Raw genomic sequence first — 13,537 nt, forward strand, 5'->3', positions numbered from 1 at the left:
ATTCGATAGATTTTTAAGTCTAGAAATAACAACTTGAACGTGTTCGCTACTTAGCAAAGGGCCAGAAACAGACTATGGAACCGACTGTGGAACTCTGAAAGCTCAGGGAAGGGGTGGGGAGGGTGGGGAGGTGCGCTGAGGCATATGGTGGAAGGGGTCTGGGCTTGGGCCTCCTTGAACCGATGGCCATTTTGCACTGATCGTGGGTTTACTCTGGTAACAACTGATTATCGCTAACCCTGCTATCACTAAGGAGATCTCAAAAACATACTGAGTAACAAAGTACCACGGTAGAAGGAGCTTGGGTTTGTCGTCAGCTAAGTTTCAATTCTGAGTGATCTTAGGTGAGCTATTTGATCTGAGCCTCAAGCGCCTGGTCCTTAAAAGGGGGCAGTAACAGCTAACAGTTAGATGACTTACTGTCATAGAGCTCCACAGGTAAAGAGCTGGGGCTCAAACCCAGGAAATCTGACCCTAGAGCAGGGGGCTTTTGCTGTGAAGGGCCAGATGGTAAATATTTTAGGTTTTGCAGGCCATGCTGTCTCTGCTGCAGCAATTCAACTCTGCCATCATAGCATGAAGCTAAGAACAGCCACAGGGTTGAATTTGGCCCATGGGCTGTGCTTTGCCGATCATCCCTGCTGTAGAGCCCACATTGTAAACTTCAACTCATAGGAATGGCACAAAAAATCAAATATCTTCCTAAAGGCATATTATATACATAATAGGTGCTCAAAAATGGCAGCTATTGTTAACGGAAGTCTTTTAAACGTTACGGAAACTCGTTGAGATACTATTTCTAGTCCATCTCTTTCCCTCTAGAGAGGACTTGCATCTAAGTTCTGTTTCTCTCTCAGTGCTGCTCTCTTCTTGGCATGTAAGTGAAGCACACTCTACCACCACTTTTCTGGAAATACTCGACATGCTGGGGAGCGGTGTCCAACTCCGAAATCCCCACTGTACTAAGGGACCACAGTCAACAGAGGGTGTGTGTCACAAACATGCTCAATAAAATGGATTTTGGTTTTTATGATTCTAATGAATTCATTGGATTACAACATCATTATCTATATGTTAGATTTGTACTAAGGTGATACATGCTATATAATATATTAGTTCTGGGCGCCTGGGTGGCTCAGTCGTTAAGCGGCTGCCTTCGGCTCAGGTCATGATCCCAGGGTCCTGGGATCGAGTCCCACATCAGGCTCCCTGCTCAGCGGGAAGCCTGCTTCTCCCTCTCCCACTCCCCCTGCTTGTGTTCCTGCTCTCGCTGTCTCCGTCAAATAAATAAATAAAATCTTTAAAATATATATATATATATTAGTTCTAAGTATAGGAGGATGAGGAGAGCTTCACTCTTGCAGAATTTCCAACAGTCTCATATTGTAAAACAGATTTTCAGTCCTTGTTATGTCTGGGCGACTGCCTGGGTGCTGTTTTGACCCGTGGTCTTTGTTGCTGATACACTTGATTAAGCCACTGTCGTAGCTTTGGCACTCAATAAAATGTTGAAAGGACATATGTGACCTCCTAGGGTTCAGTCATCTTATGTGGCCACCCATCTTTGCTCTTGGTTTCACTCAGCCCTCTTTCCTTCTTCATCTACCCTTGGTAGACTAGGAACCCCAAGGGCTGTGCATCAGTCACCACCATATCCCCAAGACCAGGCACAGCTGGCACACAGCCACGTGTCAGTCATCGTTTGAGTGAATGAATGAATGCGTGCATAAATATTGCTGAATCGTCTATTCCATCAGATCGTTGCCTCTTGCCTAGGGGTATACAGATGTAGCGAGTAGTACCAGTGAATTTGCTGGTCCAGAAGAGTATTTTTAGGGATTGTTCATAGTATGTCTTTTAAAAAAACAAAACTCTGAATCTTAAGTAAGGCTTTCTACATTATTAAAGAAACCCGCAGTGGCATTTGAGAAGGGTCTGGGTCTTAAAAACCAGATGCCAGCAGCAGTTTTCCCCATGCCCGTGTAGCAGAGAGGTCTGAGTTTAAATGAGGCGCTTCTATAGCTTGGTAGATCCTTAGGCTGATTTCAGAAGTAGTGTTTGTGGGGCCCACGCCTGTCGGCCTGCCTGCGAGAACAAATCAGTTTGACGAGAGAATCCATCTGATAGGGCCGTATGGTGGTAGTTGCTTGGTTTGAAGAATTAAATTGAGAGAATTTCAAACAAATGAGTAGTTTGGTGTCAGAGATACACTGGACTTGGAAGGATGTTGCGCATTTCTCAGTCTCGACAGCTTTGACAGTAAGAGCCAGATGAAGATGCCAAGTCCATGCTGGGAGTGGCAAGTATAATACAACAACTTCTCCTCTTACTATTTAATTAATACCCGCCATGTGCAGGTATATAATCTGGTTATCACTCCAAGATAGTCAGACTCGGGGCGCCTGGGTGGCTCAGTCGGTTAAGCATCTGCCTTAGGCTCAGGTCATGATCCCAGGGTCCTGAGATCGAGTCCTACACCGGGCTCCTTGCTCAGCTGGGCGCCTGCTCCCCCCCCCCCCCCCCCCCCCCCGCCAACTCTTTCTCTCTCAAATGAATAAATAAGATCTTTTGGGGGAAAAAAGATAGACTTGATCTGGAGTTCTCAACAGGGAGCAATTTTACCTGCCCCCCAGGGAACATTTTGGGTGGTTACACGTGGGAGGGGGGTGGGCATCAAGTCGGTGGGGGTCGGGGATGCTAGGACATGGTACAGTGTGCTGGACAGCACCCCACAACAAAAAATTATCACATCCCAAATGTCAACAGGGAACAAGGTTGAGAAACTTTGGATTAAAGGATACCAGAGGTCCTTTTGCAGCTCAGATTCTGGGATTTTACGAAATTAGATGATCTATGTGAACTGAGTATTACAAATTGCAGAACACAACGTTCTATTATATGATAAAAAGCATTGCTGCTTCTCCTTCGTCCTTTTCCTCTCTGTCTCTGCCAGTCGGCCTTTCTGTTCCTTGCCAGATCCCTCAAAGATTTGGGTCAAAGGAGCCAAGATAAGGGGTGAGACTAGAAGTCCCTTCTACTGCTTGTTTACCATTTGGGAAAACATTAATCCAGGAGAAGGATGTGTGCCAACTTTGTGGGATTCATTTTTTTTGGCATTACCCCATCAACCTGTTGAGAAAAAACATACAAGTGTGTAATGCCTATTTAAAGGGAACCTGATAACAGATTCTTAACAGGTATTTGTGGGCTGCCAAACACGCGTAGAAAACTCACTCCCACCACAACAGTGGGTGGCTCTTCCCCCTCTCGTGGTGTACAGCCAGCTCCCCTGGGAACCCACAGCAAAATGCCTCATTTTTGGCGATGTGTTGATGGAAATGCCTGGGAAAAGTGCGTCTCTTAGCTTTTGTATCTGTTTATCAAATACAGTCATTCATTGAATGGTGTGCTTTGCCATCACAAAATCTGTACAAGCATCAACATAGTTTAAGACCCTTTGAGAATTAAGTCTTCTCAGCCAGGAGCTGACAGAAGTATGGCCCAGAACATTCTACCATTCTACTGCCTCTTTATCCTTTCGGGATTTTACCTAAATACAAGAGAGTCATGGAAGGATTTTTTTTTTTAAGATTTTATTTATTTATTTGACAGAGAGAGAGACACAGTGAGAGAGGGAACACAAGCAGGGGGAGTGGGAGAGGGAGAAGCAGGCCTCCCACCGAGCAGGGAGCCCGATGCGGGGCTCGATCCCAGGACCCTGGGATCATGACCTGAGCCGAAGGCAGACTCTTGACTGAGCCACCCAGGTGCCCGTCATGGAAGGATTTTTATGTGTCGCAAAGGCCATGTCTTCAAATAGCATGAGGTTGCTGGTGGAGATGGGGGGGCGGGGAAGTCTGTGCTAGAATCTTCAGCTTATTATTTGGGCCTCCAGGTAAATTCCAAGTAGTCTGCCTCCATTTTGAGTGGAACTCCTTTAGCGCTTTCCGAACTCTGAGGTAACAGAAATGTCCCAGTGCCAGAGGCCTGCCTGGTGGTGGGAGTGTTCTCTGCTGTTTACTCTAATGGGTGGTGGTAACATGGGCCCACGGCAGCACGATAACCACTAAGGGTGAGGCCAAACCTTGGAAGCTTTGTGCAGAAGCCTGGCTTTCGATATTTTCCCCTCTTGATTTGTGGTATTAAATATTACTTAATCCCGGAACCAATCCTCTGAAATGGGTGCTTTTACTAGAACCATCCTGGACCTATGGGCATGGAGCTGAGGTAATTTGCCTCATATGACAGTGGTACAACCATGATTTGAACTCCTATTTCTTTGACTCCAAAGTCTTCACTCTTCCAGAATCTTCCATATGTTATGTATTTTATTACATTGTACAGTTTATTTTGCCTGTCTGCTAAGCTATGCCTAAGAAGTGACTATTAGTAAAGACAAAATTTTATGGTATAAATAAGGGACATCAAAATAGAAATCTAACCACAGAGATAGAATTACCTCTTGGATAAATACATTCTAAAACCTTCCACTGAACTAAGTTCCATCTGGTGCTGGAAGACACTGCTTACCACTGGATATGATCTTCAAATTGCAACGTGTCCATTCGTCAGCAAATAAAACTCTCCGGTGATTTCCAAATTGCACATTAATCTCAAGTACATGATGTACATGCGTGCGCGCGCACACCCACGCACATACACACATCTCTACAGCTGTGAACCAGAGGTAACTAGTAGTTTAGATAATTCTAGAGTATACTCATGCTGTTTTTAATCCTAGGTAAACACTGGCTGGCAAACATTGGAAATATTTTCCCAGTACAGTGGTATTGCTTGCCCTCTAAAATGACAGTTCAAAGTTAAATCTTACCAAAAGAGACTCTGCACCAATACTAAGAAGAGAATTTAAATCCTTGATTTACGTCTGCTTTAAGTCTGAGTTAGCCCTGAAATTTTATTTTACTCTGAGAAGTTCAAACATGGCCTAAAACAAAGACAACACAAACTCTAGCTAATAGTTCAGAATAATGGCTGGATTTGAAAACATTTTTCACTGTTTTATATGCCAAGCTGTGAATAAACGTTTCGCACATATTGCCACGTTTGTAAGCCAGCAGCCTTCAATGAAGACAGATGCATTTTTAGCGTGTGCAAGGATGGTGTTGTGTTGGGAGGGTCCTGCCTCAGGGGACCTGGCATTCATGCGGATGACTGGACCTTTTGCATCCAGCGCAAGTCTCTTCAGGTTCCTTCTGGAAAGCCTCTGCAAACTGCTGTAGCCACAGTTTAGGTGAAAAACAGGCTTACACTTGGGTGTCTGCACCACATTGCCAGGGGAGAATTACACTGCCAGACAGCTTACCTGCTAGGAATGGAATCTGGGAGACTCTGGTACACCAGTCCACGCCAGAACGCGCAGGCTAGGCTTCCCATGCTGACTGGCTTGAGGCTGGCTGGGATAACCACTTATTTCTTGTACACACAAGAATCCTACGTAGGAGCAAGATTCTCACCGCAAGTTCAAATATCTTTTTTTTTTTTTAAGTTTAAATTTCTTCTGCTAACAGTGTTTGAGCACTTAGTGCGAGGTTCTGCGCTAGGAGCTTTATGTGGATCATTTCATTTATCCCTCGCCACAGCCCTGCCATCAGAATCACGTAGGGGTGGCCGTGGTGCAGACTCTAAGCCAGACGGGTCAGCACTCAAATATCAGCTCTGAGACGCATGAACTGAGAATCTGCTTAATCTCTCTGTGCCTCAGTTTCCTTATCTGTAAGGTGGAGAGCGTAACAATATCCCACACAGACTTTAAGTCTGCTTTAAGTCTGAGTTAGCCCTGAAATTTTATTTTACTCTGAGAAGTTCAAACGTGAGGATTGGAGCGAGTTAATGCGTTTTATAAAGAGTTAAGCACACTGCGTGACACATAATGGGCGTTCAATAAACATTAGCTATCATTGTCACCATTTTAAAGATGAGAATATTAAGGTTTTAAGAGGTTAAGTGGCTTTTCCCAGGGTTCATAACTGGTAAACAGAGGAGCCGAGTTTAGGCCCTAGGTCTCTGACTCCAGAGACTGTGCATTTATTCAGCATGCTAGGCAGCCTAAATCAGACTATCCAATCTGTTTTAAAACTATCTTATATTGGGGCACCTGGATAGCTCAGTCGGCTAAACGTCCAACTCTTGATTTCACCTCTGGTCATGATCTCAGGGTCATGAGATTGAGCCGTGCATCGGGCTCAGGGCAGAGCTGCTTGAGAGTCTTTCCCTCCCCCCACCCCCACTCCACCCTCTCTCTCTAATAAATATATAAATGAAATCTTAAAAAAAAACCCATCTTATATTGATAATTCCGTGCCCTTTATCCAAGTTTTTGTTGTTGTTTTTCACTCACAGACAAGGTACAGCTTATGAAGTGTACTTATTACTCATTATGTCCACACCTCTACTACAAGAAGAATCTTATTGTTCAAAAGATAGTATTTCTCACTACTCAGACACCCCCCACCCCAAACACACACATTCATATATACACTTCCACCCTCCCGAAGAAGGTATTCTAAACTTAATTTTTTAAAGCACAATAATGATGGTGGCTATGCTTTTAACTTGGGAAACTATAGCCTTATTAGAAACAAATTGTTAATAATATTGAGGTACAACTATTGAAGCATTCTCTGGTCATTGAGTACAAATACAAGATGCCTTAATTCTTAGCTTTTTTACGATTTGAAGCATAATTCTTCTAGTTCCATTAACTCCAAGGTAGGCTCCATGAGGACGAGGTCTACTGATACCTGGCACATAGTATGTGCTCAGTAAATATTTGCAGAATGAATATAAATGAACACAAACCCTTCTGTGTTTGTGTCTCTTAAGAAATTATTTGAGGCGCCTGGGTAGTTCAGTCAGTTAAGTGTCTGCCTTCTGCTCAGGTCATGATCCCGGAGTCCTGGGATCGAGCCCCACGTTGGGCTCCCTGCTCAGTGAGGAGTCTCCTTCTCCCTCTGCCCCTCCCCCTGCTTGTGCTCTCTCACTCACTCTCTCAAATAAATAAATGAAATCTTTAAAAAAAAAAATTACTGTGCACGTGTAAGTGTTGGAAGCTAAGCCAACCACTTTCACCAGATACCTCTTCTTCCAGGTCTCATAAATTTGACTACACACTTAAATGTCAAACAACTAAGACTTAGGGGGGGAAAGGCAGATCGAGAAGACTGTCTTTAAAATATGTTAGAACTTAAAAGTTGGTCCTGAAATAAAGTCTTTGCTCAGCACAGGAAACCGAGGAAAAAGTGACCATAATACTTAGCAGTAGCAATCTATGCTACTTAGTCCCGGTGATGTTCTCTGTGCATCTTCTAGAGCAGAGGTCAGCAAACTTGGTCTATACCTAGCCAGACAGCAAATATTTTGTGGGTCATATCATCTCTGAACTTTGTGGGCCATATCATCTCTGAACTATTTGACTCTGCTATTGTACTACAGAAGCAACCATAGATAAAAAAATTTTTTAAGGGCATGGCTGATAAAACTTTATTTATAAAAACAAATGGCAGGCTGTATTTGGCCCATGGCCATAGTTGCCAGGCCCTTGGTTGAAAGCTTGTCTAATTGTGATAAGTTAGGTATTCTGTTACATCTCAGAGAGAAGGGTCAGATTAGCTGTATTGTGCCCTTTTTTAAGGCATTAAACAAATCATATATCTCTTTTATATATCTAAGCATTTGGCCTTAAAAATTCATTGAGCGGCGCACCATATAATTTGTTTAACTATGGTGATTAGACAGAAAGATCAGGAGAATGGAGTTTGTAGACATAAGATTTTCTTGAATGTGTTAAACCTCCTCATTGTGCCATTTTTTTAATGGCCTCTAACAAAATCCTAATTTTATGGGATTTGATTTTTGTTCTTTTTGCATCTCTGAGCTTTCTCATTTTCTTTTTAAGTTTTTTTTAATTGTGGTAAAATATATGTAACAAAATTAACCATTTTAACTCTTTTTAAACTATTTTTAAGTATACAGTTCAGTGACATAAGTACATTCACATTGTTGTGTAACCATCACCACCGTCCTACTCTAGAACTTTCTCATCATCCCTAATTGAAACTCTGTAAACACTAAGGCTCCCTTCTCCCCTCCCCCACCGCCAGGCAACCATGATTCTACTTTCTATCTCTATGAATTTGTCTATTCTAGGTACTTCATATAAGTGGAATCATATAATATTTGTCCTTTTGTGTCTGGGTTATTTCACTTAGCATAATGTCTTCATGGTGCATCCAAGCTGTAAAGTGTGTTATAATTCCCTTCCTTTTTAAGGCTGAATAATATTCCACAGAGTATACATACCACATTTTGTTTGTCCTTCCAGCCATCAATGGATATTTGGATTGTTTCCACTTTTTGACTGTTGTGAGTAATAGGATCATGGGTGTACGAATATCTGTTTGAGTCCTTGTTTTCAGTTCTTTGGGTATATAACCAATAGTGGAATTGTTGGATCATATGATAATTCTAGGTTTAAGCTTTTGAGGAACCACCATATTGTTTTCCACAGCAGCTGAACCATTTTACATTCCTACTAGCAATGTGCAAGGGTTCCAATTTTCTTCACATTCTTGCTAATGCTTATTTTGTGTTTTGTTTTGTTTTTATAATAGCCATGCTAATAAGCATGAAGTGGTATCTCACTGTGGTTCTCATTTATTTTTATGTCAATGTTTTTAGTTAGTGTAAAAGACAGTTCATTTAGACACTACATTCATCAATGTCTGGTGCAAATTAGGGTGTGTGTGTGTGTGTGCATGTGTGTGTAGATGCTTTTATTCCTCTCCCAGTTCCAAAATTATGTGAGATGATTTCCAGGAACATATGAACAATAAGATGAATCATATAAGTAGCTAAATTCATGGCACTGGGTATACAGAAGACTAAAAAAATGAAACGATGGCCAAAATTAGATAAACTTGAGACTGTGTTGTAATGTCTTCAACAATTACTTAAATTTTTAAAGCTTTTTTTTTTTTTTTAAAGATTTTACTTATTTATTTGACAGAGAGAGAGGGAGAAGCAGGCTTCCCACGGAACAGGGAGCCCGATGTGGGGCTCGACCTCAGGACCCTGCGATCTGACCTGAGCGGAAGGCAGATGCTTAACTGACTGAGCCACCCAGGCGTCCCGACAATTACTAAAACTGAAGTGGCAAATTTAATCCTGAAAGAATTAGGCCAAAGACAAAGGGGAAAGAGGTCCAGATTCATTTATTCCAGATGATGAAAGCTCAGGAAAAAAGATTTTTCTTGGCTTATAGATGTAAGAAATAATCTGTAACAGTTTTAAAAGAAGTGATTTTAAAAAAAAAAGGAGAAATGATTATATTAGTGCCCCCAGCAGATTTCAGACTGAAAGCAAACAAAAATTTTGATGGCACCTGGAAATGGCTCCCCATAGCCTGACCATTATAAGACTTCTCTCAGGGTAAAATGGTCATTTCAGAGTAAAATTAGGAAAACACAGAGTCAACGTTTTCTGTAGCACAACATGCAAGATCTTGAATTGCCTCATACGTTTATATATGTCCTGGCATTTCCTTTCCAGGTCACAGATTACAAACATATACATGTTTGTACAAATAGTCTTCTTAAGAGTATATCCTTATCTCCCTTTTGGAAAGAAGGGAAGAGCTTCATGTTCAAATTTGATAGTGAAATTTCTGTTTCAGTGTGAAACTACAAGAACAAATGTATCATTTTCAAATTTGTAATAGGAAAAAAAGACTTCATGATAAGTAGATATGCTGTCAAACCAGTCTCAAGCACTTAAAGAGCAAAAGAAATAAAAAATAAGAATAGAAGCCATATGAAACAGATGTTTTTAAAGAACTGAGAAAGTGTCAAAATTACCCTAACATTGAAAGATTTGGTCTGAAGTTTTACCCAGAAGTTTGGATTAAAGGCAGTAATACACAGCGGAGGTTTCTTGAACATTTACAATGTTCTGGGCACAATTCAAAGTGCTTTGTATGTATTAACTCACTTGTTCCTCTACACTTAATACTGTTATCATCATCATTCCCATTTTATTCAGAGGGAAACTGAGGCACGGAGCAGCTAAGTATCCTTGCTGTAGTTCATACAACTGGGATTCACACATAACCATGCAGTCTGGCTCCAGCGGCCACTCACTTCCCCACGAAATCATACTGCCCCTTGATGTTATGGCAAATGAACCAAGGAAGTACTGGTTTAGCTAGCTGGCAAATAAACAGCTCAGATTTCTGTTTGTCCCTACAATTGTGTGTGTGTGTGTTTCTTTAGAAGACCAAACTTACCCTAATTATTCTTGAACTCTCCCTTAATATTCTATACAATTCCTTTTGGTAAATTTTTACAAATCATGCTCCAGATTCCAGTTGAATGATGAAACTTTATGCCATTAAAAATTATGTTTTTACAGAGTTTTTAAGAATGTGGAGGAATGCTTATAAAATGAAGCAAAGCAGCAAGATGTAAATTTGTTGGAAGCCAAGTTCCACCCCTCACCCCTCAAAAAAATTCTACTTTAAAAAAAAAAAAGATGGGAACGTTTAATTGTGGTTATCATTGGGTAGGAATAATAGGAATGATTTCTGTTCCTGCTTTTCTTAATTTCCGTAAAATTTACCTGAATACCTTTATAGCCCAAAAAAATGAAATAAACTTCGTTTTTTTAAAGGACCTTTTTACAAAAGCACAGTACAAAGCTCCTAATGATAACCTTAAATGCATATTTAAAATCATCTCCACAGGGCGCCTGGGTGGCTCAGTTGGTTAAGCGGCTGCCTTCGGCTCAGGTCATGATCCTGGAGTCCCGGGATCGAGTCCCGCATCGGAGTCCCGGGATCGAGTCCCGCATCGGGCTCCCTGCTCGGCGGGGAGTCTGCTTCTCCCTCTGACCCTCACCCCTCTCATGCTCTCTGTCTCTCATTCTCTCTGTCTCAAATAAATAAAATCTTTAAAAAAAATAAAAATAAAATAAATAAAATAAAATCATCTCCACAGAGCCCTGTACTGTATGAGTGAAGGTGACATGGTTTAGACTTGCACTGTTGTATATGGACTTTTTCTTAAGATTGACTGATTGATTTTAGAGAGAGACAGCGAGTGGGGGAGGGGCAGAGGGAGAGAATCTCAAGCTGACTCCCCGCTGAGCGCAGAACCCAGTTCGGGCTCCATCCCACAACCCTGAGATCATGACGTGAGCCGAAATCAAGAGTGGGACGTTGAACCGACTCAGCCACCCAGGCGTCCCATGGCTATTTAATGAAAATGAAATAAAATAAAAAACTCAAATCAGCAGTACACTAGCCCCATTTGAAGCGTTCAGTAGCCACAAGTGGCCAGTGACAGCTTTTCCGTCCACACAGGAAGTTCTGTTGCATAGCACCGCTTTCAAGGGAAGAACATGGAATCTGGAGCGCGGTGACTTGGCATCAAATCCTGGTAGGAGTTGACACTTGCTGTGTGAAATGGGCAATTTACTCAACCTCTCTGAGCCTATAGACAAATTAGGGGTCATAATAATACCGCTTTCCATGTAAGGAGATTAAGAATCTCGAATAAGATAATGCATGGGACAGTTCTCCAAAAACTGTACTGTGGTTCACCAGCTTCACAAACCCCCCAGTTGAACTTAATCTAGCTCTTCGTGGACTGACTCCGAATCCATACCTGGTTCCTACCGAGACTTTTGCCTAAACGACACCGTAAAAATCAGACTTACCAGCTCTTACCACAGTTCCTAGGCCAAGTCCTTGGCAATGTGGATGTTCCATTTCTCTCTTGTAAAAAGCTTCAGCACATAGCTCCATCTATCTACCTCCTCCAGGTTTTCCTTGACAACTTAAATACACTGCTATTTCCATTCCTAAATGGACAAGACTGTCTTTAAAAAGAAAGCAAAGAAAGAGGCTTTGTCTGCCCAAGAAATAAATGGGGTAAAATGCTATAACTAAAAGGAAATCAGTCTCGGTTGACAGTGCAGGAGTTGAGCTGAAGATGTTGCCATTTGCTGCAAGAACGTGAGGTTTTCACTAACGAATTACAACAGGTTTGCTGTGCCTCAAAGCTGTTAGGGTACTGATTAAGTGCAAGTACTTGCTCATTCTTGACTTTTTTTTCCCGAGTCACTTCTGGTTTTTCCTGCAAAACAGCTTGACTAATTTAGACTCTGTTCACGCTGCTGTATTTATTTCTCATCTAACCACCTGCCAGTTAAGCGTGAGTCTCGCATTGTCTTAAAAGAATGAAGTAGCCCAGCTGAGGCTCGCTGTGACGCGGACCCCACGCTCACCTTCCCTTCTGCTCCCGCCCGCCCCCAGGTCTCCTCCAGCCGTGGATGCCTTTGACATTATGACCGCAGAGGATTCCACCGCAGCCATGAGCAGCGACTCGGCCGCCGCCGCGTCCTCAGCCAAGGTGCCGGAGGGCGTGGCCGGCGCGCCCAACGAGGCGGCGCTGCTGGCGCTGATGGAGCGCACGGGCTACAGCATGGTGCAGGAGAACGGGCAGCGCAAGTACGGCGGCCCGCCGCCCGGCTGGGAGGGCCCGCACCCGCAGCGCGGCTGCGAGGTCTTCGTGGGCAAGATCCCGCGCGACGTGTACGAGGACGAGCTGGTGCCCGTGTTCGAGGCGGTGGGCCGCATCTACGAGCTGCGCCTCATGATGGACTTCGACGGCAAGAACCGCGGCTACGCCTTCGTCATGTACTGCCACAAGAGCGAGGCCAAGCGCGCCGTGCGCGAGCTCAACAACTACGAGATCCGCCCGGGCCGCCTGCTCGGCGTGTGCTGCAGCGTGGACAACTGCCGCCTCTTCATCGGCGGCATCCCCAAGATGAAGAAGCGCGAGGAGATCCTGGAGGAGATCGCCAAGGTCACCGAGGGCGTGCTGGACGTGATCGTCTACGCCAGCGCGGCCGACAAGATGAAGAACCGCGGCTTCGCCTTCGTCGAGTACGAGAGCCACCGCGCCGCCGCCATGGCGCGCCGCAAGCTCATGCCCGGCCGCATCCAGCTCTGGGGCCACCAGATCGCCGTGGACTGGGCCGAGCCCGAGATCGACGTGGACGAGGACGTGATGGAGACCGTGAAGATCCTCTACGTGCGCAACCTCATGATCGAGACCACCGAGGACACCATCAAGAAGAGCTTCGGCCAGTTCAACCCGGGCTGCGTGGAGCGCGTCAAGAAGATCCGCGACTACGCCTTCGTGCACTTCGTCAGCCGCGAGGACGCCGTGCACGCCATGAACAACCTCAACGGCACCGAGCTGGAGGGCTCGTGCCTCGAGGTGACGCTGGCCAAGCCCGTGGACAAGGAGCAGTACTCCCGCTACCAGAAGGCGGCCAAGGGCGGCGGCGCGGCCGAGGCGGCGGTGCAGCAACCCAGCTACGTGTACTCTTGCGACCCCTATACGCTGGCCTACTACGGCTACCCCTACAACGCGCTCATCGGGCCCAACAGAGACTACTTTGTGAAAGGTTAGTGGGGGCTGTTCTGCGGGGGGGGGGGGGGGGGGGGGGGGGGGGG

At 44.2% G+C, this 13,537-nt stretch overlaps 1 protein-coding gene across 2 annotated transcripts in view; it reads left to right on the top strand.

The window, feature by feature from the left end:
- Positions 1 to 13,537, top strand: part of RBM47 (RNA binding motif protein 47) — a 156,902-nt gene that overhangs the window by 132,226 nt on the left and 11,139 nt on the right. For both annotated transcript variants that reach the window (XM_035005089.1, XM_035005090.1), the window contains exon 3: positions 12,329 to 13,488. In XM_035005089.1, the coding sequence (XP_034860980.1) occupies positions 12,360 to 13,488 (1,129 nt within the window). In that variant the 5' untranslated portion in view covers positions 12,329 to 12,359. The remainder of the gene's footprint in view (positions 1 to 12,328; positions 13,489 to 13,537) is intronic.

Source organism: Mirounga leonina, unplaced genomic scaffold (genome assembly GCF_011800145.1).
Source record: "Mirounga leonina isolate KUSES-001 unplaced genomic scaffold, KU_Mleo_1.0 Mir_129, whole genome shotgun sequence".
NCBI lineage: Eukaryota > Metazoa > Chordata > Mammalia > Carnivora > Phocidae > Mirounga > Mirounga leonina.